Source organism: Rhincodon typus, chromosome 5 (genome assembly GCF_021869965.1).
Source record: "Rhincodon typus isolate 14 chromosome 5, sRhiTyp1.1, whole genome shotgun sequence".
Lineage (NCBI taxonomy): Eukaryota > Metazoa > Chordata > Chondrichthyes > Orectolobiformes > Rhincodontidae > Rhincodon > Rhincodon typus.
Window position 1 is genome coordinate 81,211,872 of NC_063336.1, and position 26,196 is coordinate 81,238,067.

General features: G+C 40.7%; 1 protein-coding gene across 2 annotated transcripts in view; it reads right to left on the reverse strand.

Annotated features, from left to right (window-relative positions):
• prim2 (DNA primase subunit 2) overlaps positions 1 to 26,196 on the reverse strand; it is a 166,070-nt gene that overhangs the window by 13,161 nt on the left and 126,713 nt on the right. Inside the window, exons 8-12 of one of the 2 annotated variants that reach the window (XM_048596998.1) lie at positions 26,001 to 26,073; positions 25,582 to 25,767; positions 8,720 to 8,846; positions 6,905 to 6,987; positions 2,485 to 2,578 (exon numbers count right to left, since the gene is read on the reverse strand). In XM_048596998.1, the coding sequence (XP_048452955.1) occupies positions 2,485 to 2,578; positions 6,905 to 6,987; positions 8,720 to 8,846; positions 25,582 to 25,767; positions 26,001 to 26,073 (563 nt within the window). The remainder of the gene's footprint in view (positions 1 to 2,484; positions 2,579 to 6,904; positions 6,988 to 8,719; positions 8,847 to 25,581; positions 25,768 to 26,000; positions 26,074 to 26,196) is intronic. The other variant, XM_048596997.1, reaches the window with a different exon arrangement.

Sequence of the window (26,196 nt, forward strand, 5' to 3'; positions counted from 1 at the left end):
TATACAGTCATAGAGTCAAACCGCATGGAAACAGATCCTTCAGTCCAACTTATCCACGCCAACCAGTGATCCCAATCTGACCTAGTTCCATTTGCCAGCATTTGGCCCATATCCCTCTAAACCTTTCCTAGTTATGTACGCATCCGGATGCCTTTTAAATGTTGTAATTGTACCAGCCTCCACCACTTCCTCTGGCAGTTCATTCCATACACACACACTGCGTGAAAAAGTTGTCCCTTAGGTCCCTTTAAATCTTTCCCATCTCACCTTAAAGTTAAGCCATCTAGTTTCGGACACCCCTAACCTGGGGAAGAGACCTTGGCTATTCACCCTATCCATGCCTGTCATGATTTTATAAACCTCTATAAGGTCACCCCTCAACCTCTGACCCTCCAGGGAAAACAGCCCCATCCTATTCAGCCTGTCTCTACAGCTCATATCCTCCAACCCTGGCAACATCCTTGTAAATCTTTTCTGAACCCTTTCAAGTTTCATAACATCTTTCCTACAGCAGGGAAACCAGAAGTGAACACGGTATTCCTAAAGTGGCCTAACCAATGTCCTGTGCAGCTGAAACATGACAGCTCCACCACCAACCCCCCAACAACACCGATACTCAACGCACTGATCAATAAAGACAGTGAAAGGTGATGCACTTTTGAATATGGAGAAACAGTATAAAATGTGCGCAGTAGCAGAGGGGCCTGGGAGTATATGTACATACATCATTAAAGGTGGCATGACAGGTCGAGAGAGCTGTTAATAAAGCACACAGCATGTTGGGCTTCACAGCTTATGCAAAACACTGATTAGACTTCAGCTGGAGTACTGTGTACAATTCTGGGAGTCATGTTATCAGAGGGATGCAAATGAGTTGGAAAGAATGCAGAATAGGTTTTTAAGAATGACAGTTGAAATTGTTTTCCTTGGAGAGGAGAAAGCTAAAAGGGGACTTGACAGAAATCTCCAAAATCATGAGGGATCAGGACAGAGAGAAAATGATCCCATTCAGAAATAGATCAAGAACCAGGGTCCACAATTTTCAAATGTTTCGCAATAGAACCAAATGTGAGGTGAGAGGAAAAAAAAACTTTTTAACACAGTGAGTAGTTAGGGTCTGGAATGCACTGTCTGGAAGTGAGGTGGAGGCACATTCAACTGAGGCATTCAAAGGTGCATGGGGTGATTATTTAAGTAGAAACAATGTGCAGGGTTACAGGGAAAAGGCAGGAGATCGGCACCGTGCTAATATGCTCAGAAAACCAAGGCTGACACGATGAGCTGAATGGTCTCCTTCTGCACTATGTAAATTCTGTGATTTTGAGTGTGGAAGTAGTGGGCAAGTACAGTGATTCACAATATTCTATTGATCTCAACGCTGAGACTATCAGCAAGAATTGTCACAGCAGACCCTGTGGCTAGGGGGTTGGGGGGTGGGGGGGGGGGGGGTCTTAAAATATTTGAGAACAGTGTTTCAATTTTGTATTTAACTGGGCAACATGTAGACCAGAGGTTGCCCTTTGCTTTAGCTCATCGTAATGCTGAGTGTTGTTAGCCTAACTGCTCCGATCATTGCAAAGTCTGGCCTGACCCAATATAATGACAGAACACGAGCAAGAAAGGTGGTAGGGAGAATAAAACTGGTAAGAAATAAAATGACTTTGACAATTACAGATTTGGATGGATATCTTCATTATACAAGACCTCAATGGACTTTGAGAGGTTTGCCACCTCCAGATGAGGCTGGGACCTGCCTGAACTCAGCTTATTCTGCAGTGCTGTCAGCAACCCGACCATTGGGAATCAAATTTGATATTGTTGCCAGAGAACACCTGACGTAAGTGATAATTATTCTGTCAAAACTGCAGCCCAATAATAATATCTGCCATTCCCTGTGTGAATTTTCAGAAAAGGAGCCAGCAACTGTTCTATCCATGCTGTTTACAAGTCTCACATATAATGTCTAGTACCGGGGCATGCAGTTAATAATTCATAATGCATTTACTTTTAATGCATAAGATAACGCAAAGCTGGATTTCACATTTTACATATCAAGAAATGATTAATTACTCATATTGCTACCTATTGTAAAAGTCAACTTTGTAAGAGGCAATTTGAGATATCGGGGGAGAAGACAGAAATGAAAGACTAAGGATGAGAATTGGTGAAAATGTGACATCAAGTCCAAACTAGTTCACTTATTTCTAAAATGTAGCAATTTAGCAAAAGAAGTGGATCCAGGTTTTGCTGAAAAGATAAAATGTGTTCAATGATATTCATCATTTCTAATGTGTAAATCAGCCAGCAACTTGAAGAACAGATATCCCGTATCACTTAATTAATATAATTTCTGGTGGGGACTATAGAAGGTGTTTCAAAGTGATATTTCCTACCAAATTTGTGGAACAGGGTTTCTACCTAGTTTTAAATTTTGGCATGCTAATCCCTAGTCAGATGCAACAGAGATTAGAGCCACAAACTCACCATGAAACAAAATCTCTAAGCCTGTTTTCATTTCTTTGTTGATTTTAATTTCCTGTTTCCAGAATTTCACAAAACCTTGCAGTACGGTAATAGGCTGTGGGATTGAATTATTTTTCAGTAATTAATCATTTTGACTTGATTAAGCAAGTGAAGAATTAAATTTTAATTTCTTTAATTATGATCAGGTGTAAAACATAGGAAAGGAAGCTGTACGGCAAGGTGAAAAGTTAGGGCATCAATCTATGTCATATGTCTACTGTTTTATGGCTCAAGCTATTGTAAACTTAGGCTGACACGTGAAAATGCTTTGAGGTAAAATGGTTTTACTCAAAGAAACAGCTTCGTTTTAAAAATAATTAAGTTATAGTATGGAATAGGCCTATGTGCATTAGTTTGTATGATTTTTGCAGCATTAACTAGTTATTATGGAATCACACAGTTCTTGTAGTTAAGGATCTCGAAAGAATTTGGAGAACATTCAGATCTATAAACTGGGATGATAGGTATAGTTAATCACTAGGAAGTGACAGCACATACTCTAAACAGATGTAGTAATTGTTTACTGGGCAAACATAAGGAAATGGTAAACTAACAGGGAAAAGAATTAAAGGGATGATCCTGTAAAATGATCGGCATGCTAAAGAATGAATGAAGAGACAGTAGGGATTCATGTCACTAAGACGATCATTACTTTCAAAGAAGCCAATTAGGTAAGAGGAACAGAGACTGACGATAAACTGTTCATGCATTAAGAAGCTAATCAGAGTTCAAGATGGATTTGATCACACAGAGGGGAAATGACTGGCAAGGGTTAATAAGGCCAAGGTTTTGTGGTGCCTTGCAAAAGGACAAAGAATTGAAGATACAAAGAAAACTTCAATCAACAGAACAAGAGACCTGTCCCAGGCAACCAGTCTCGCAGACTGCTATCCAAATGTGGAGAAGCTGAAAACCACTGTTTTTATTAAATATCATGCATTTTGTACTTGTTATAAAAAACTTAAGTTCTGGAAAACTTGTAAAACATTTATACCTGGAACAGGTCTTAGAACTAATGTGGGCTGGTAAACTTTAGGTTAACTCTTTCAAAGCTTTGTCTATAATTGCAATTAACATTAAAGTGAACCCCAAAGACTTATAAGGCAGTCAAACCAGTCATCTTGTCACCCTGTCATCATATCGCTATATTCCTTTTATTCTCATTTACATTTACGGTGTACTTCCCCTTAAAAGCAGTTACATTCGTCACCTCAAATAATGAGCCATCGTCGTGTTCAAATAAAAAATCGTTGAGATTAGTGCCTCAGTCAGAGATATCAAAAACCAAGCAGCAAATACACCTCCTCCAGCTGGAACTAATTATCTGAATCCATTGTATCACAAACGAGGAACAGGAGACCACCATTTGGCCCTAAAGCCAGTTCCACTACTTGATGAGATCATGCAAACTAGCTTTATATACCTCCTTGTGCCCCATCTCCCTTAATACATCATTAATCTCAGATTTAAAACCAACAAGTAGTCTAGAATAAACTGCCAGGCCCTCTCGCAGAGCAGTGTTAGTGTCCCTGTCCCTGGATCAAAACACTCAGGTTCAAGTACAACCTGTTCCAGAGCTGTGTTATAATATCTATGATCAGGTTGATTAGAAAAAAGATAAAGTGAACTGCCAATTAGAAAAGAGGGTTTCAAACTTCACCCCGAAAGGTGTGGCTCTAATTTTTAGGCTTGTCCTCCAAACCTAGAGTTTCCAAATAGTTTACACTATCATTTCCCACTAATACTTTGAAAACTTCCATCACACCTTTTTAACCTTCTTAACTGCAGTGAACACATCTCAAGTTTGTTTCTACATTGTTTTGGTACTTACTACAGAAGCAGCTTGACCCACAGATTCCACATCTAGGTATAACTCACTCAAAGTAAATCATCTCAAAAATAACACTTGACCCTCATAGCATTCAATCTGTTTTTTGGTGTTACTGGTTGAGGGGGTAATGTATGTTGGTCACAATTACCTATCCTTCTGTGAAGACATTCTTTTTAAAAAATAGCCAACTGTACAAGTAGATTTGGTTTAAGATCTCAGTCAAAAGGCACTCCTGAAAATGCAGCAATCCCAAGCCTTGACGTGCTTGAACACAAAAGCTTATGACTTGAATATGACAATGAAACCAAATCAGCTGAGCTGACAGTGCAGAGAATCAAATCATAGAAAATATCTACAAACAGTTACTACTGGTAAAAGCTTTATAAATCTACAATCAAAATATTGATTCCCAAGCTGAACATTTTGGGTCAATGTCCAATTATTCAATCTTACTCAGTTGGGCGAGCTGAGGAGCAAGTTTTGAGTTGTTCCCCTCATTGAGAAATGACACATTTCACTCAAAGGGGGAAAAGATAGAGGAAGCAAAACAGATAAATTCTGCTCAATTCGTTGTTTTTGCTCTCCTACTGAAGAATAACATTTGCAAGATATCTTGGTTATGATCAAACCTATATATCCAATTTATGAGCGAATCATAGTGATACATTGTACTCCTGCAGAAGTTGTAGAAAAAAGGTGCACCATACTGTATTCACAAGTAATAACACTAGAAACACAATGGAGAATTTTACAGTACAGGAAGCGACCACTCAGTCCAGATTCCATTATTAATGCTCCACATAAGCCTCCTCCAATAGTATAGTTTGATTTTGAACAAGCTCCAAATTATTTGAAAACAGTAATTTTTTTTTCTCAGTGCCAAGACTTGGAGTAATTTGATTTACATTTCAACACTAAGACTGGACTGGTTGGAATTGGCACTGTGCAATTAATTAACCAAAGAGAAGGAAAAATTTGACAAGAGCCAGAGTCATTAATCAACATGGAAATTCACTCAAACTGTTGAGGCAGCTGTTAAAAGATAAGCTAGCACAACTCTTTTAATACTTCTGAAAGGGCAAAAGGAAGGAAGGAGGTGAGGAACTCCTAGAGGAATTTCTGATGAAAAGCATTTCATCTTTGTTACACACTAGGGATTTGTTGGCTTGTTGCTTATTATTTTTGAAAGATTGAGCCCTTTATTCTTTTTCAGGGTCACCACAACAGCAGGATTTATAAGAAGCAGCTGTCCATTCACAACACTTTCTCCTTCAAGATTCACAGCATCTGTGCTCTCAAGATCAGATGTGCCCTTTCATGAGGCAATTAGTGACAGAATGTGTCACAACGGGAAAGTCACGGCAGTATCAAATTGCACCCTTATGCTCCAGATCTATATTTATTTTTCTGAAAATAAAACAATTGCATAACTTAATTCTTTCCAATGACTGTAGCCAGAATATAGGAACAAGGCTAAGCGTGTACTCCCCTGAGCCTATTTCACTGATCCATTATTGCACAGCTGATTTGCATCTCAACTTCAACTACCTGCCTTGGTTTGTTACTCTTAATATCTTTGCCTAACAAATATCCATCAATCTCAGTGCTGACATTTTCAATTGACCTCCAGTCCCAGATTTCTTACTGCAATTTGTTTCCCTTCCACAACCTTTTGTGTGAAAAAGTGCTTCCTAATATCACTTCTAAGCCACATAGCTCAAATTTTAAGCTTGTTGTGGACTAACTAGCTATGTTAATACAGACAGCCCCACTTGAGGAAACAGTTTCTCTCTATGTACCCTATCAACATAAACACCCCAACTGGATCATTATGAAGATTTTCCATAGTCAAGAGATGTGGTTCAGCAAAATAACTGGACAAAAAATGTATCTAAGAGACAGGAGCCTTGATCAATTTTAGCAATTTATAGAACAATCCCTTCCATTCCATCCATTACAAAAAGTACAATTTTGAATCTTCTCCCTTTGGTTGTAATCTCTTTCTCCAACAATATCTCAAAAACAACTGGGTGCCCCTGGGAACTATGGACTAAAGGTAAATTCAACATGTACATTCTAGCAAGAGGAGGGAGAATTGTGTGTGGAGTAACAAGAGTCAAAGTAAAAGAGGAGGTTTAAGTTTGTTTCCAACAAAGGGAGCTGGAAGAATTTAAATTCAACTTAAAAGCTAGTCTCAAATAATGGTAACCATCACAACCATCACTGATTACAGTAAAAACCATCTGCTTCACTAATGCCTTTTCAGGGAAGAAAATCTGCCACTTTTACCTGGTCCAGACACACAAAACTACCCGCTGAGAAGGCCAATCAAGCCACTCCATTCAAGGACAAATGGGGATGAGTAATAAATGTAGACCTTACCAATGATGTCTACATCTTAAGAACAAAGAAAAGTTTGTTTATAAGATTCACTTTCAATATTCTGCAACATGGTGTGCTGCATCTGAACAATTGATCAGAAAATGGCAATAAGAAGCAGATATGAACAGAAATGAGATGGCTTGGAGGTCATACAGTGGAACCGCTCACCTGAGTAATTCCTGCAGGAGGAATTTTATAGGTCTGTAGTTTCTGCTTCAGAAGTTCGATGTCACTGTGACGGAATGGACAACCTGAAAACAGAGTAACATAGAAATAAAATTATCAGTACAGGGCTATATATTAATTTAATATTCAATGATCAGACCACCATACAGCCTGGCTCAAACAAAACTGCCAAGGTGCTTCACAGTCAAGCGTAGTCAAAGTAAAGAAACCAGCCAACAGAAGATATGACTAAGAAACAGAGTCAACAGTTAGATCTTACGTACAGGCAAGACAGAGGGTTTTGAAATAATGAATTCCAGAAAAGGGGGCATTTGGTGGTGAAGGTGGACTTAACATTTTGAAATAAAGGGAACTAGAAGCACAAGGGTTCATGAACAGCTGGAAGTACAAAACTGGAGACAAAAGGACAGTTGGAAGCTGAAGAAGAATCAGTGAAAGCTGAATCTAAAACGTTTTCAGAGTCTCTGTACATCCTTCCCACTGCTTACTTTCCTGCCTAACTTTGTAACATTAGCAAAGTTGACACAGTTGCTCGGTAATGTAGAACTAGAGCATTGTTGAAAAATAGAGGCATGCTGTGAAGAAATGCTGTCTTGCACTCATCAGGGTGCATGTAACAAAGCCAAGTTTCAAAATTTACAAGGCATGAGAAAGGGTAATGATGAGTTGGCAAATCTTCTCTGATTGGTTGTATTGTCCAAGGCAATGCCTCAACTGATCACAAACATAATTTGATGCTCCCATTTTAGTGTTTTTGCATCTACCCTGATTAGAGTAAGATGAAAAAATTAACAGTATAATTTTTTTTAATTGTTCCCAAATTTGGTTATACAATATCACACTTGGTCCCTTCACACAAGTCAGTGATACAGGTTGTAAATAGGAGTCCCCAGCATTGACCTTTGCAGTACCCCACTAGTTGCAGCCTGTCAACCTGAAAATAATCCAATTATTCCTATTTTTTGGTCCATTATATAACCTGAATTCTAGGTAATATGTTACTTCCAACTTCATATTACCTAATTTTATGTAATACTCTTAAAAAGTCCTCATCATATGGTTTTAGAATCATAGAATCCCTACAGTGTGGAACAGGTCCTTCGGCCCAACAAGTCCACACCAACCCTTGGTGCATCCCACCCAGACCCATCCCCCTATAACCCACCTAAGCTACACACCCCTGAACACTACAGGCAATTTAGCATGGCCAATCCACCTAACCTGCACATCTTTGGACTGTGGGAGGAAACTGGAGTACCTGGAGGAAACCCACGCAGACATGGGGAGAATGTGCAAACTCCACACAGACAGTTGCCCGAGGGTGGAATTGAACACGGGTCCCTGGTGCTGTGAGGCAGCACTGCTAACCACTGAGCCACCGTGCCGCCCCTAATAATATTTTAGGAAACCCAAACACCATTTAACATACTATTTGGGGCACACATTGAATTACTTGATGAGGACAATGAATACTATTGCTTCAGCCCAATGTCAGGCTGGCAGGCAAGGGAATTACTGTTCTGTCATGAGAAATGAATGAATCAGTTGCCAAACATATGTGATGCCAGCAATAAAACAGTGCACAGTGAAGTGCAGGATGAGTGAAAACCCCTTGGCTGACCTCAATTAGAAGCAAGGAAGAGCAAAGGTGTAATGGAGCAGAAGCAGAACAACGCTGGCTGGCAGAGGCTGCATGCTCAACACCCTAGCTGGCAACCCAGTCAAACAATGTTTTCTATTCCTACCTTCAAAGATCCATTCAAGCAGCACCAGACAGTGACCTACTTGTGAACTCACCGTGATAATCCCCTTGACTTGGCGGGTTTGACAGAATGATCTTCATGCAGCTAAATGGGGTATAGTCAGTCCTCTTGCCTTCTTTTCCAAAACTGTGGCGTATATTGTAGGCATATAATTTATCAAACTAGATAACAAATCAGAATAGAAATGCGCACATTATTCATTATTCAATGCAACGTACTCTAATAAATAAAACACCCATATCTGGGACATGGTGGACAATACAAATGATTGAATTATGAAGGCTTCCACAGCACATAACGATGCACAAAGTTAGGATCTATATCAAAACACAGCTGCACCTGGGGTTAAATTACCATATAATATTTATCTTCTTCAGGACACTCTTAATATTTGAAAAGAATCAAAACAAGAAATATCTACTTCAACCAAATGCTTCCAACTATGTACCACAGTCTACATCAGAACCAATACAAAATAATAAAATATTTTGTGTACTCGGTTACCATTTTTTTGAATCTCAAACAGACAATTTTATGGATGAAAGTATCTTAAAACATGTGAAGATAAAACAACAACTCTGTAAAAGTCAAAAAATTTGGGAAGTGAGAGCTGATCTGTGCTCAACTGGAGTTGAATTAACTGCTGCAGTGTTGGTCAGGATCTGAATCACAGTGTGACCACCTTGTGATGGTCAGGGACTGAACTCAAGTGTGACTACCTCATGATGACAGGGTCCAATCTCCAGTGTGACCACCTCGTGGTGGTCAGAGTTCAAACCTCTGTGGGATCACCTCATGACAGTCAGGGTCCGAACCCCAATGTGACCACCTCATGATGGTCAGGGTTCGAACCTCTATGAGATCACCTTGCGATGGTCAGGGACTGAACCAGAGTGACCATCTCGTGATGGTCGGAGACTGAACCCCAGTGTGGCCACCTCATGACCGATCAAGACTTTAACCCCAGTGTGACCACCTTGTGATGACCGCAGATTGTTGTGGGGACAGAGTCCTTGCGTACATTGAAGGCTGAGATAGATTCTTGATCAATAGGGGAAGTCAGGGGTTATGGAGAAAGGGCAGGAAAGTGGATGTGAGGAATGTTGGATCAGCTATAGTCTTACTGAATGGCAGAGCAGGCTTGAGGGTCTGAAAGGCCTTCTCCTGTTCCTATTTCTTATGGTCTTATTGGGTCAGACTTCCAATGTGACCACCTTGTGATGGGCCAAAGGGCCTTTTTTCTGTGCTGTGGACCTGTATGACTGAAAAGGATATCAGAGGCCCAAATGGGCTTTTACGACAATCAATAATAGTTTCCCGTTAAGCATTACTGAGACTTACGTTCAATTCCAGATTTTGAGAATCGAATTTACTGCCAGCTGCCATGGTCAGGTTTAAACTCATATCCCCAGAATCTTTGCCTGGGTCAATGTATTACTAACCAGAGGCATGACCACTATACCACTATCTCTCCCTATTCATTTCACCACTTCTTGTGGAGGTGAACTCAATAGGCTTGCCGTTATATAAAATAATTTCTGTATTCTCTGGGCCTTTGAGCAAGTGCAGACAACATAGTGACAACTGGATCCTGGAGGCAATTTCATAAATTGCAAAAGGAATTTCTTCCTTAAGTTTTCAGCAGGTCCTCCTGTCTCTTTTAGTAAAGAACTATTTGCTCAACACAACAATGACAGAACCATCACTTTGTAAGGATATGCTGTTGAGAGGCACGTTCAAATATCATCTGATGATGACCCAGTCTTATCACACCATGTGACTTAAGAAAGTTTTGGATTTAAAGATATCTGCAACATCTGTTACAGTACTAATAGAATTTTCAATCAAGCATGGTTGGACACGATATTCTCTTTTATATTCAATCTTACTTTAAAAATGAATCTTTCCCATAATACGCATGATAAATTATTTAAATTGGCAAATTGATATTTCATATTCAATTCTAACATCAGGAGCGCATATTTTTAGTTCAAAAGGATTTTTAGTTCAATGTGTCCTGTTTAAGCAAGAAAAAAATGACAGGTTGCTGAACTGTGAATTCTGATTTCAAAATCACAAGCAAAAATCCAAATAAACGCACATTTAAAGCATGGGATTTAACAAATTCAACCCGATGTGACATAAATAAAGAAAAAGGAATTGGCTAGTCTGTCAACCTCTTCCTCCATTCAACACAATCTTGGCTGATTGAACACTTCAATGCCTTTTACCCACAATATCCCCATAACCCGTTAAGGCATTGATAATCAGAAAGATATGAATCTCTCATTTAAACCAAATCATAGGCTGAGCTTTCACTGTCCTCTGGGGTAAAGAATTCCAAAGATTCACAACCCTCTGAGTAAAAGAATTTCTCCTCATCTTGGCCCTAAGTGGCATTGCTCCTTATTTTTGAGTCGCATCCGTTAGTTCAAGGCTTTCTAACTAGGGGATCTTCTCACCTGCATCTATCTCACCTATCCCTTTAAATATCTGTATTTGGTCAATGAGATCACCGCTCATTCTTTTCTTTTTTTATTCACTCATAAGACATGGGCATTGCTGGTTGACTGGCCAGCATTTACTGCCCTTGAGAAGGTGGTGAGATGCCTTCTTGAACCAGTGCAGTCCATATCCTTTTTTGACCCAGCAACAGGTGAACGAACAGCAATATATTTCCAAGTCAGAATGGTGAATGGATTGAAGAGGAACTTGCACGTGGTGGTGATCCCATGTAACTGCCGCTCGTTTTTCTAGATAGAGGCGGGTGCGGGTTTGTTAGGTGCTGACTAAGGATCTTTGGTGAATTTCTGCAGTGTATCTTGTAACTAGTACATCGCTGGTGGTGAGAGTGGATGCTTATGAATGTGGAGCCAATCAAGTAGGCTGCTTTGCCCGGTTATTGGAGTTAGGTTCACACAGATAAGTGGGGAGTACTCCATCATAGTCCTGACTTGTGCCTTGTAGATGGTGTACAGGCTTTGAGGAGTCAGGTGAGTTACCCATTACAATATTCCTCACCTCTGACCAGCTTTTGCAGACACTGTATGCAAATGGTTATTCCGGTTGAGTTTCTGGTCAATGGTAATCCCCAGGATGTTGATAGTGGGGGATTCAGTGATGATAACACCACGAATGTGAAAGGGTGGTGGTTAAATGGTCTCTTACTGAAGATAGTCAGTGCATGGCATTTGTATGGCACAAATGTTACTTGCCATTTACCAGCCCAAGACTAGCTATTGTCCCGATCTTGTTGCATTTGAACATGGACAGCTTCTGTATCCGAGTCGTAAATGATGCTGAACATTGTGTAATCATCAATGACCTTATGATGGAGTGAAAGTTACTGTTGAAGCAGCTGAAGATGGCTGGGCCTAGGATACTAACCTGAGGAACTCCTGCAGAGATGGCTGAGATGACTGACCTCTGACAATCACAACCATCTTCCTTTATACTAGGAATGACTCCAAACACTAGAGAGTCTGCCTCAATTCCCAATGATTCCAGCTTTGTCAGGGTTCCATATTACCAAACTCAGTTGAAAGCAGCCTAGATGTCAAGGGCTTTCATTCTCCCTTCACCTCTGGAATTCAATTCTTTAGGCCATGTTTGAACAAAGGCTGTAATGAAGTATGGAGACAATGACTTTGGTGGAATCCAAACTGGGCTTAGGTTGATGCCTATTGGTCTGTATGGTTTCATTTCTTTGTTGAGATTTCATTGCGCCACTAATGTCCTTTAGGGCGAGAAACTGCTGTTCTTACTTGGTCTTGAGTACATGTGATTCCAGACCAACAGCAACGTGGTTGACTCTTAACTGCCCTCTGGGATGGATGACAAATGCTGGCGTAGCCAGTGACAAGAAACAAACCACAAAGAGACATATCAGTCAAATGTTTGAGAGTGAAGGATGACCTGGAATAGGTTGTGAAGCCTTTGGAATGGGTTTTCAGGGTGTAAAAATCTCTTGGACCAGAACAGGCTCAGAGAGATGATGACTGAGGAAGGGCTTGACAGAATAAAGCAACTGAGTGGTTTGCTAGGCCATTTCAGAGGGCAGTTGAAAGTCAACCACATTGCTGAGAGTCAAGAGACACATGTAGGCCAGACCAGGCAGATTTCCTTCCCTGGAAGACGTTAATGAACCAGAAGGGTTTTAAGGTATTCCAGATATTTTATGAAAAGACTGGAGATGGACGAGAGCTGCTGGCACGGGTCATGTGAGGATTTTGAGAGAGGAGTGGGGCCGATCTTTATGAGGTAAAAATCTTGCAGATACACGTTTTCCTGTTAATACTTCTTCCAGAAATCAATGCCCACATTTATGATATACCACTAGTAGCAACACCCAGTACAGTATGGCAAGATTATACAAATAGATTGTAACAAAATGTGGACATTAGATATTAGAATGAAAATATTTTTTTTTAAAAAAAATCAATACAAGAGTTCAGACTGAGGGCTAAATTACACTTAATTCACAAACTATTTTGAGTCCCAATGTGCAACAGTCAATGATTTATTTTGATTTAGCTTGTAGTCACATGCCTAGTTTACTCTGACTGCTTTATTCTGTCAAGCCCTTCCTCAGTCATCATCTCCCTGAACCTGTTCTGGTCCGAGAGATTTTTATACCCTGAAAACCCATTCCAAAGGCTTCACAACCTATTCCAGGTCATCCTTCACTCTCAAACGTTTGACTGATATGGCTCTTTGTGGTTTGTTTCTTGTCACTGGCTACGCCAGCATTTATCATCCATCCCAGAGGGCAGTTAAGAGTCAACCACATTGCTGTTGGTCTGGAATCACATGTACTCAAGACCAGGTAAGAACAGCAGTTTCTCTCCCTAAAGGACATTAGTGAACCAGATGGGTTTTTCCAACAATCAACAACAGTTTGATGGTCATCTTTAGACTCTTAATTCCAGACTTGAAAATGGAATCCAAATTCCACTATCTGCCATGACAGGATGAATCCATGTCCCCAGAACATTACCTGGGTCTCTGGATTAACAGTCCAGCAATAATACCACTAGGCCATTACCTCCCCATAAATCCCTAATATTTTGAGGGTTTTTGGCCCTAAAGATGGTAGCAGTCACTGCAGCCAATCTAGAGGCTGCAGTGCTTGCTCTGGGACCTTTCCGCTCCGAATCTCTAGTCTTTTTCCTATATAACGCCTACAAGGAGCTTCTTTCATCTTCAGTGTTATTTCCACACCCACTCACCTGGTCTTCGATTTTTAAATTACCACATTTGAAGAATTATGAAGGTTTGTGATAGTTTCTGCTGGATAGAGGTTTGGTAAGCAGAGGACTCATTGGAAATGACTGATAATCAGGCAGGGGCTGGGAAGAATTCTTTTTTGTTGCACCAAGCTGTGACAATCTGAAGTCTGTGGGTGTGTCAATATTCAGCACACTGAACTTCAGAAATTCTTTAAAATTATTTCTCTTCTTTAAACTCGGATTATTCACATCTATTTCAAACAAAAAAAAACAATACAATGGAACAGAATACAGTTGAGTATCACTTTTACATCATCTGATCCGGAACACAATTGCCGTTATCTGTCCTGTTATGAAGTTGCCAGCTCGAAGAGCAATGATTGCCAGCTTGACAACTGAATAACACCCATATGAAGAAACATACTAAATAAAGATCTAAATTAGTGCCTAGTAAAGTAGATAATGTCATGTTACAGTTTGAGAGAGACATAACAGCAGCTCCCAAAAAGGATGTCAATTTATAAACTGTTATTGGTTAAAAACACGATAAATAAGCGAGAAAAGTTATTTGAAACAAAGTTTGTTTCCTTCAACAGCTCATGGAAAGAAATAAACATTTTCAAAGTAGTTTGATGCAGCTAAGTAGGGTTCTCAGTTACTTCAGAGTTAACTATGTTATTGACGGGCTACATTACACAGGTTTTTATAATGATGGAAGGTTTCCTTTGATGCAAGAGTCTGGGGAAGCAGTTATCCAAGAATCCACATTTACTAACACCAACCTTTTACTTTTCTTTTACTTCTCAACTTTCCACTCATCGGGGATATATGAACTCATGTTCTTCAAATTATGTGTCCAGATCTCTGAATTGCTGCACCAGTATCTTAACCACTACGACGCCATACACAACTGTTATTTATTCCTCAAGTTACTTTTACAACTACAGCACATTAATCCTCCAATGCAGTGACAGACCAGGAATGCTTGACAGCTGATATTTCAATAATTCCAACAGTATTATTTCTACACAGCACTTAATCATCTGTGTCTCTATTTGTCCTTATAGCCTTCAATCCTGTTCTTAAGACATTTTCTAATTTCCTTTTATAAACCAGTAATCACTTATGCTGAAGTGTATTTAACAGATCGACCTTTCTGTGAGGATAAGAAAAGCTTTTCCTTTCTTCTTGTATAAGCCTTGTTGATTTGTACATCTATTTCCCAGTGCTTCCTCGCAGTGAGATGAAGCTACAACTTGGCATATTAAAGGCCAGGCTCAATCATTTCCTCGAAGATTCAGACTGAGGTAGTTTTAAAGCTGCAGCACGAAGGCCCATTTCCTGAAATCAAACTCTAAATTCAACTGATATCCTGTTGCAAGTAGATAGAGTGCTCAAATTCCAGATAGAATTCAATGTGTATTACCCGCTTCCTTCTTCCTTCTGACAACAACCAGCACCACCACATATCCAACATCAATGAACCAGCTGTAGTTAGCTTGTTCTCACTCCCTTCCCACTTACTACATCACACCTCCTCAGCTCATCTTATTTGCCATCTTCCCAGATCTCAGGATCTATGGGACTGCTGCCGGCCTTTGTGTGAATCCTTCAGTTCCTCACACACATCACACCCTACATTTTTGGTTCAACGTGTTCTTCATATATGAGGAGCATGGCCAGGTCGATATTGGCTATCAATCCTTAAATGCACTTAAGGTGGCAGCACTGAATCATTTTATTGAACTGCTGCAGTTTGTATGCTGTTGGAACACGCAGTCCTGCTTGGGAGGGAATCCCACGATTTTGGCCCAGTGATAGTGAACAAACAATGGTATAGTTCCAGGTCAGCATAGCCCTATCCCAGAGCCTACCCATGGGCTGCCAACGTAGCAACCAACCAAGTTGGTTGAGGGGAAACTGCTGAGCTCCCTCCAAAGGCGTAAAAGGTGCTTGAAATCTAATGGAATCATCTGAAGATTCTGAGGCTAAACAGGGTAATTTCTGTAGAGTGACTCCTGGAGCCAGGGGGAATAAGAAAACTGTTCGCCAAAGGCTGTCTGAAAACGTTTGTTTTCTGAGCCCAAGGGGGAGAAGATGCCTGTGCCTTTAAGATAGTTAAGAATTATAGTTGTAAGGGGGACATGAATTGTCTAGAGTACAACTACAGCTCTTATTTCAAAATGAGTCTGGAAGGAACTGCCTAACCAAAGAGTGGTAATTAGTCACAGATCAAAACCATGTAATGTTAAAGAGTTCATCATCAAGGTCAAGATAGGAATGGGAAAGCATAAGTTAAATGGTGTACAAGAATACAGATTGATGATTAAGCAAATTGGCCAAATTTGCTTTTATTTTGGCCTTTTCTCAAGACAAAGTAATTCACAGCCAATTACATGGAAAGCATGGCAAGATCCCACAATAGTAAGGAGGCCTTCTACCATACCAATTCAACAGAAATTTTGACTTAGTTATTGATAGAGGTTGGATTCCTGCTCAGGTTTTGATAAGAGTCCCAAAGAAAGGTACTGAATTTTAGTAAGCAACATTCTTCAGCCAGAAGTGCCAAGTGGATGATCCATCTCAGCCTCCTCCAGTGTTCCCCAGCAAAACAGTTATCAGTCTTCAGCCAATTTGATTCACTCCACGTGATATCAAGAAACGGTTGGAAACACTGGATACTGCAAAGGCTACATGACTGCATCACAGGAGACAAGAGTACCTGTGGAATGGCAAGTTTTTTGATATGTGAAGACTGGCTTTGGGTGCTCAAACATTAACTGAAGCTGTGCAGAAATCTGTGGGTGGCATCAAAAGAGCAGACGTGGTTAATACCTTGAAATATAGAGAGAAATTATGGGGCATAAAGCCCATTTGGATCATCGGTGGATGGTTTATAATATGGATAATTAATTGCATCTAGGGTTACCAAAATCAAACCGAGGAATGACAAAACTGATTCCATACTATATTGAATCTTCAGCCTGGTTATGCCAAGACTGTTACAACTGAGCCAAGCTGATTGAAAATTCAAATGGAGCATTAGGTTTTGTGAAGTGTGAGCGTTGACAGAAGGAGGTCATCCTGCCCCTGTACAGAATGTCCGCAGACTGCATCCATATTACTTGTGGGCTGTCACACAATAGTTAAGTTGGAAAAGATACAAATAAAAAGCTAATGGAATGATGGGGTGAGCATTAAAGAATACAGCATACACTGATAAAATGATAAAATTAAGTCTGTTCTCACTCAGAGATGGAGACATTCAAACTAAGAAGCCTTGAGGGATGTTGAAGATGGGTCGGCTGACTGTTTTGGTACAGAATAGAAGAAGGGGAAATAGAAGTGCAAGTTGAACACAAGTAGGTTCAAGAGGGATGTGAGAGCATCACTTCAAAGAGTGGTCAGTCTTTACAACAAGTTAGCACTGGGAGCTGTGGGAGCAAGAAGCTTAGATCACCAGTCAATCTGGACATAAATCTTGGAGAAAGACATTATTACACTGAATGCACAATATTTTGCTTGAGATTCTGCGCCAGTGTTCACGTTCCATGGGTCTCCACTCAGCTCTCTTCAACATAATCTTCAATAATCTGCACCTACAAATTGGTCCAGCTTCTCCCTTAAATAAATCTACGTTATGCACCTCATGTAGCAGTCAAGCCTACATTTTTCTCACTCCCTGGGTAAAGAAGATTCTCCTGAATTTCCCACTGGATTTATTAGGGACTGTCTTATGTTTGCAGTCTCTGATCTTGGTCTACTGCATAAGTGAAGACATCCTCTCTATGTTATACCCATCAAATCCTTCCTAATGTAAAGACCTCTACCAAGTCACTGCTTAGCCTCCAGCTGAGCAGCAGTTTGCTCAATGGTCCAATATTATACAAATCATCTCAGCTCTGGGACCATCCTTGTGAATCCTTTCTCTACCTTATCCAGTGCCTCTCTTTAATCAAATGATGGCCATAGCTGCATGCCCTACTCTAATTATAATGACTGGAGGAGTAACAGGACTACAAGATTTTGATTTTTCTGAACTTGGTATTCTCTATACTTCGAGAACACAGATTGCGGTTGGGGCTGCCATTTTATTCAGGCTACAGGAGAATTAACATCAGGCAAAGCTCTACAGAGTATGAATGGGGAATGTAACTTTCGATGATGGAAGAGCTCAGCACATCAGCGGAAAAGATAAGGCTGAAGTACTCACAGCAATCTTCAGCCCGAAATGCCGAGCAGATGAGCCATCTTGGCCTCCTCTAGTGGTCTCCAGCATTACAGATACCAGTCTTCAGCCAATTCGATTCACTCCACATGGAATCAAGAAACAGTTGGAGACACTGGATACTGCAAAGACTACAGGTCCTGACAACATTCTGGTAATAGTACTGAAGACTTGTGCTCCAGAACTTGCCATTCCCCTAGCCAAGCTGTTCAGTACAGTTACAGTACTGGTATTTCACCCGCCATGTGGAAAATTGCCCAAGTATGTCCACTACACAAAAAGCAGGACAAATCCAAACTGGCCAATTACCGCCCCATCAGTCTACTCTCAATCATCAATAAAGTGATGGAAGGTGTCATCAACAGTGCTATCAAGCAGCACCTGCTCAGCAATAACCTGCTCAGTGACGCCCAGTTTGGGCTCCACCAGGGCCGCTCAGCTCCTGACCTCATTACAGCCTTGGTTCAAACATGGACAAAAGAGCTGAATTCCAGAGGTGAGGTGAGAGTGACAGCCCTTGATATCAAGGCTGCATTCGACCGAGTGTGGCATCAAGGAGCCCTAGCAAAACCGGAATCAATGGGTATCAGGGGACAAACTGGTGGTTGGAGTCATACCTGACACATAGGAAGATGGTAATGGTTGTTGGCGGTCAATCATCCCAGCTCCAGGACATCTCTGCAGGAGTTCCTCAGGGTAGTGTCCTTGACCCAACCATCTTCAGTTGCTTTATCAATGACCTTCCCTCCATCATAAGGTCAAAAACGGGGATGTTCGCCGATTATTGCACAATGGTCAGCACCATTCGTGACTCCTCAGGCAATGAAGCAGTCCAGGTTTAAATGCAACAAGATCGGGTCACTATCCAGGCTTGGCCTGACAAATGGCAAGTGACATTTGCACCACACAAATGCCAGGCTATGACCATCACCAATAAGAGACAATCTAACCACCACCCCTTGACATTCAGTGTTACCATCACTGAATCCCCCACTATCAATATCCTGGGTGTTATCATTGACCAGAAACTCAACTGGACTCACCACATTAACACAGTGGCTACAAGTGCAGGCCAGAAGCTAGGAATACTGCAGCAAGTAACTCACCTCCTGACTGCTCAAAGCCTGTCCACCATCTACAAGGCATAAGTCAGGAGTGTGATGGAATATTACCCACTTGCCTGGATGAGTGCAGGCCCAACAACACTCAAGAGGCTTGACACCATCCAGGACAAAGCAGCCCGCTTGATTGGCACTACGTCCACAAGCATCCACTACTTCCACCATCGACGCTCAGTAGCAGCAGTGTGTACTATCTACAAGATGCACTGCAAAAATTCACCAAAGATCCTAAGACAGCACCTTCCAAATCTACAACCACTTCCATCTAGAAGGACAAGGGCAGCAGACATATGGGAATACCACCACCTCCAAATTCCCCTCCAAGCCACTCACCATCCTGACTTGGAAATATATCGTCGTTCCTTCACTGTCTCTGGGTCAAATCCTGGAATTCCCTCCCTAATAGCATTGTGGGTCAACCTAGAGCAGGAGGACTGCAGCAGTTCAAGAAGGCAGCTCACTACCACCTTCTCAAGGGCAACTAATAACAGGCAATAAATACTGGCCAGTCAGTGACGCCCAATTCCACAATAAATGGAAAAAACAAGCGATATAAACTCACTAAGTAAGTTTCAGAAAATAGCTGAAAATATTTCATTTAAGGATTCAGCAAAGGTTTGGTTTATTGGCGTTTTCCAAATTCTTCTTCACAGTCAGACAGTACATGCAGTTAAAGAGTGCATTTATAGTATAACTCTATCAGAGATGACGTACTTGAATTATGTGATCTCCTTAGAGCACAGAAGGAATAAGGGAGATTTAATAGAAGTGTTCAAAAGTATGAATTAAACAAACACACAGATTAAAATAAACTGGAAAAGAATTGCAGAGACGAGATGAGCAAAATCTTCTTTGTGCAGTAAGCTACAATCTGAAAGGGTGGAAGCAGATCTAATGGCAGCTTTCTAAATGGAATTGGATAAACATTGGAAGGGGGGAAAGCCTGGTCGGGCAATCTGGAAGAATTTTCAGGACTACCAAGAGAAAATTTACAGGGTTATTGGGGAAGACGGTGGGAGTAGAACTAATTGGGCAGCTTCTTCAAAAATGGAATGCCTCCATCTGCAGCCAAACCAAAGGAATCCTTTCAGATTTGCTGGATGTGACTGAAGTAAATGTGCAGTTTACTTGTGTCATTTCTGCAGGGTGGACTACTAACATATAGCACAGTCAATGTCAAGCAAACTACACAAAGCGAAAGCTGAAATGGATGCAGCTTTGGTCAATTATACTTCCTTAGTAGGACTAAATGTTTTGTGTATGTTACAGCCTGTTAAGTAAAATGAAGTTGAAATTTGAACAACTGGTTTTGGTTGATGTGGTTGTTAATGTCAGGGTTGGAGGCACGAAAGGTATGGGTAAGAACAATGGCTCACTAACTTCCCTGAGGTACAGTAGAAATGGGGTGGGGCTCTTTGTTGCTGATACATTTCCAAGTTGAGACCACTGGTAATGGAGGATTAGAAACAAGTCAACTTGCAATTCGCTATGTAAATTGGGCATGCCACAATCCCTAGCTGTTTGACGAACCACAGATCATTGTTCTGAACCTACAGCTTATCTACTGTTATCACTAGATATTTTGTCTTCTCTGATTACTCAGGATCAAAGATCATGCAATTATCCCCCTTACTGCTAATTGTTTTTATCTAAAGAAATTAATTTCCAATATTTTTTTACTTTCACTCTCAACTGAAGTTAGTCCCTTGGTGATAAATTACTGTACCACCTTGTATTGCCTAATGCCTTTTGAAAATATATCAAAAACATTTTACACTAATTTCTACACAAATTTTCACCAAATTTTCAGATTTTTTTATTTACTTCCTATTCAACAATGCTTACAAAGTTCCTCATTTTATTTCTAAAACTGCACAGATCGACACTTGCTACAGTTAATTATTAAAGCCATGACCTTAATCATTTTTACCTTTTCTAAATTAAAGCAACCCTTAATTTTACAACTTTGTCAATACCGCACTCCGCTTGGGTGATTCCCATAGATTTCTTCTCTATTTTAAAAAAAATTTTTCCTTTCACTGTCCTTCATTTCCAGGAGTTATATTGGTAACTCATCCACACTCTGCAGCTTTCTTCTTATACTCATGAAACAAAATCTATTTCTTAGAAAAGTTTTAAATTTATCTTACTGCACGAAATTTGCTGGCTATGTAGACTATTTTCTTTACTCCAATCCCTTTTCACTCAAAAATCAGATTTTATTAAATCCATATATTGTAGCTTCCCAGGTTTTCTAAACATAGATCTAAGCATACCATTCCATCAGTCTTTCCAATTTATAATTAAGATTTTTTAACCTAGAAACAATGAATCCTATGGTCTACAAGTGCAATATTTACTCATTTGCTCTCTGAGAGTATCAAAATGATTGCTAACTTAGAGGTTATGCTGATAAAATTTCCTGAAATAATTAAAGGGTTAGGTAGCATCCCCTTTGACACATTACTTTACTTTAACAGATTGGTGACAACTTTAAACTCAAGTAAGATGAATACAATGGATATTGTGTGGCTGTTCTTCTCCCAGAGTTATAAATGTCTGGAATGTTACTGGCTGGTTTGGTGGATGCTAACTATTGATATGAATTGAAGAGGAAGTGTGTGTGCGTGTATGTGCATACGTGCTGAAATGGGTGGGAGTGCAAAAAGCACACCCATGACAATAACAATCTCCTCTTCATTTCTGCCCTTACAAAAATTATATATTTTTTTGAAAACACATAGCCACTCGCCCTTTTATGGCATGAACAGGGTACTATTGGGGTCAACGAACTTTTCACAAGCTGAGTGGTGAAGATCAGTGTGAAGCCAGAGGTTTGGGAAGTCTTTAAAGACCAGCAGAGGATAAGTAAAACTGGAACTTTGGGGGGTGGGGGGAGTTGGGGGTGGAGGAGAAGGAGGAGGAGGAGGGATGAAATATGACGGTAAGCTAGCCTGTAATATAAAAGATTGCAAGTGGGTTTTTTGGATATATAAAAAGAAGGAAGCAAAGGTGGACATTGGGCCATTGGAAAACAGCTGCAGAAGTAGTGATGGGGAACAAAGAAATGGCAAGGGAACTGAATAGATACTTAGTGCGTTAATTTTCACAGTCTAAGATATCAGCAGCATAACAGAACTTCAACAGAGTTGGGGGCAGAGTGTAATGGTCATCACTAAGGAGAAGGTGCTGGAGAAGCAGTAAGATCTGCAGGAGGATAAATCACCCAGACCAGATGGACCAACACCCCAGAGTTCTGAAGAAAATAACTGAGGAGATTACAGAGACATTGGTGATAACCTTTAAGAAATCATAAGAAAGGAAGGAGGTAGAAGACAGGAAGCCAAACACCAGTTAGCCTGATTTTACAGACGTTAGAGTCCATTGTTAAGGATGAGATTGTGATGTACTTGGAAATGCAAGGTAAAACAGGTCTGAGTCAGCGTGGCTTCATCAAGGAGAGGTCATGCCTGACAGATCTGTTGAATTCTTTGAGGAGGTAATGAGCAAGTTAGACAAAGTAGACACGGTGGAAGTGATCGATTTGGATTTCCAGAAGGCCTTTGATGAGGTGCCGCACAGGAAGTTACAAAATAAGTTAAGAGGCCATGATGTTAGGGGCAAAGTACTGGCATGAATAGAAGACTGGTTGACTGGCAGAAGGCACAGATTGACGACAAGTGGTCTTTTTCAGGATGGCCACTAACCAAGTGGAGTTCCGCTGGGGTCAGTGTTGGGACCACAGCTATTCACGTTATACATCAATGATCTAGATTGTTGCTAAGTTTTCAGGTGACACAAAGCTAGGTGGAGGGGCAGATAGTGGTGAGGAAGCGAGGCGGCTGCTGAAGGACTTGGACATGGGCAAAGAAGTGGCAGATGAAATACAATGTGGGAAATTGTGAGGTCATGCAACTTGAAAGGAAGAAGAGACATAGACTATTTTCTAAATGGGAAAATGGCTTCGGAAATCTGAAGCACAAGGGACTTCGGAGTCCTAGTTCAGGATTCTCTTAAGGTTAAGATGCAGATACGGTTTGTAGTTAGAAAGGTAAAATGCAATGTTAACATTCATTTCAAGAGGGCTAGAATACAAGAGCAGAGATGTATTGCTGAGGCTGTATAAGTCTCTGGTCAGATCACATTTAGAATATTGAGAGCAGTTCTAGACCCTGTATTTAAGGAAGGATATGCTGGCATTGGAGGGGTCCAGCAGAGGTTTACAAGAATGATCCTGGGATGAAGGGCTTTTGTCATTTGAGGAGTGGTTGAGGACACTGGGTCTGTACTCAGTAGAGTTTGGAAGGATATTTAGGGAGGGGTGGGGGGGTTAGAATCTGGTTGAAACTTACAGAATACTGAGAAGCCTGGAAAGAGTGGATGTGAAGATGATGTTTCCACTGGCAAATGAGAGTTGAACCCAAGGGTACAGCCTCAGAGTAAGGAATGATCCTTTAGAACTGAGATGAGGAGGAATTTCTACAGCCAGAGGGTGGTTAATCTGTGAAACTCATTGCCGCAGAAGGCTGTGGAACTCAGTCACTGAGTGTATTTCAGGCAGATAGATAGGTTCTTGATTAGTAAGGGGATTGAGAATTGCAAGGAGAAGGCAGGAGAATGGAGAATGGAAACATACCAGCCATGTTTGAACGGCAGAGTAGACTTGATGGGCCGAATGGCCTAATTCTGCTCCTATTTCTTATGGTCTTAATTATCCATTTAAGTATGATGACCACATCACTGATTCAATACCAACTCAATTCTAAACTCCCCTGCTCCAAATTAATAGCCAGGAGCGGGCTAGGCGGGAGACGGGGGGCAGTGGTGATGATTAGCACTTTTTACATGCCCCCTTAACTTCCTACCACTTAAAACATATCAGTGCTGGCATTTAAAACGCAGCCCTCAGTCCAGGTGATCTCAATGACCAGTTTTGATTCCTAGGGAGTTGGATAGGAATTCTGTGGGGCTCTTGGGTTCCTTTTCTTGTTCTCTCTGTTTCCAGAAGACTACATGGTTGCATTAAAGGTGATGGGAGTGAGAAAGAAGAAGTGTGGAATCAGCATGATCTTGTCAAAGAAAAAGAAGGCAGCAGTGGGTTACTTCATGAGGCAATTCAGAGAATCACAAGTATCATAATACAATTCAACACACAGCAAAGGAAATCATCAGACAGCACATTCAACATCTCTGGTAGGTGTCAAGTGACAATGGTTCAGGGTCTTGCACGAGTTCAGGCTCTAAGGGAATCTCATACAAATTTTTAAAATTCCAAAAGGGTTAGACAGGGTAGATGCAGGATGATATTCTTGATGACCAGGCAGTCCAGAACTAGGAATAAGGATGTAGAATAGGCTATGTAGGACCAAGATGAAGAGGAATTTCTTCATCCAGAGAATGGTGAGCCTGTGGATTTCTCTGCCACAGAAAACTCTTGAGGGCAAAACTTTGAAGACTTTCAAGGAAGATGTATATCTAGCTTTTAGGACTGAAGGGATCAAAGGGCATAGGAAAAAGCAGGAACAGGGTACCAAGTTGAATGATCAGCAAATGGTGGAGCAGGTTCAAAAGGGCAAAATAGCCTACTCCTGCTCCTCTATTTTATGTTTCTATGTTAACCAGCTGCTACCCTGACTCCACACTTGCTTTAAAAGCTTAGCCTTCTAGAACAGCTGCCTGTGAATGGTTATGCTGCTGGATATTTAACTATCAGACCACAGCAATCTGAATGCCTCAAAATGGGATACTGTTTGGCTTCCTCCAACTATCCTGTGCTAAGAGGGAGCCCATTTGACTTCAGTCTTGTTTCACATTTCTGCAGAAGCTGGAACAAGATTGCTGGCTAGGAATACTGAGGTCAGCCTGGCAGAAAAATATACGAACAGAGTGGCAATCTGCCGGTCATTGCCACAGCTTGGAATATCTATTTCTGATTTTACTTCATGTACGAAGCGACAACATCAAATCCAGATCTTGTTACCACTGTGGAAGAGCGGTAACCTACATCAATGCATCAACCTTACTCTTTTGTGGGGGACATGGTAGAGACTTGGTGGGCAATTGTTGTTACAATGACAGGTTGAAATCTCAAAATACTATGGTTGATTTTAACCCTTAATTCCAGGGGCAGTAAGTACAGGAATCTTATATTTTTCTCAGTAATATGCAGAGGCATCAAATTAGCCTCAAAAGTTAAATAAAGTCATTGCAATGACTAACAGTTTTTGCGTAATCATCAGTACAAGGATGATTTGGGAGCCCTGATGAAAATTCAACCTGTAAAAAGGTTATTTATTATTGAACTCTGTACTGTCATTACCTTATCTGGATCCACTTTTCCTCTGATAAATTCTGATTTCCAGAACTGCAAGGCCTGCTCCAAGGTGAGGCCGATCCCTTTAAGGAAAAGTCCATACTGCATGCGGCCACCATGTCGAAGGTGATGGTTATCCCGAATGGCTTTGTGTAACTGACGCATACATGGTGGATAGGATTTTACAGCCAACTGCAACAAATCAAAATACAATCAAAATGGAAATATTGTTTCAAATGGAACAGTGCTTTTGGTATGTGATTCCAATATAAAAATACAAGTATATTTTATGATGCAGTCAAATTTTCTCGTATTGCTTTAAATGAACTTGACATTCTCTCATGCATCACTAACATACAGCATTATTGTCTACACAACTTGGAGGCAGAAAAAATATGAGGAACAGAAACAGAGAAGATACTTACACTGTCAATCTGTTCCAATGAAATCTTCCCAACATTCTTCTGAACGCTATAGTTCTGTCCTATGTACGCATGGCTGCAAGGAAAAGGCTCATTAGAAACAGTTTGGACTTCGCTTTGTTCATAAAATGGCTGCCCTCAGTCAAAGTTTTGAGAGTTAGGGCAGTGACCAGCTCGGCTATACAGAGGAAGGATGACC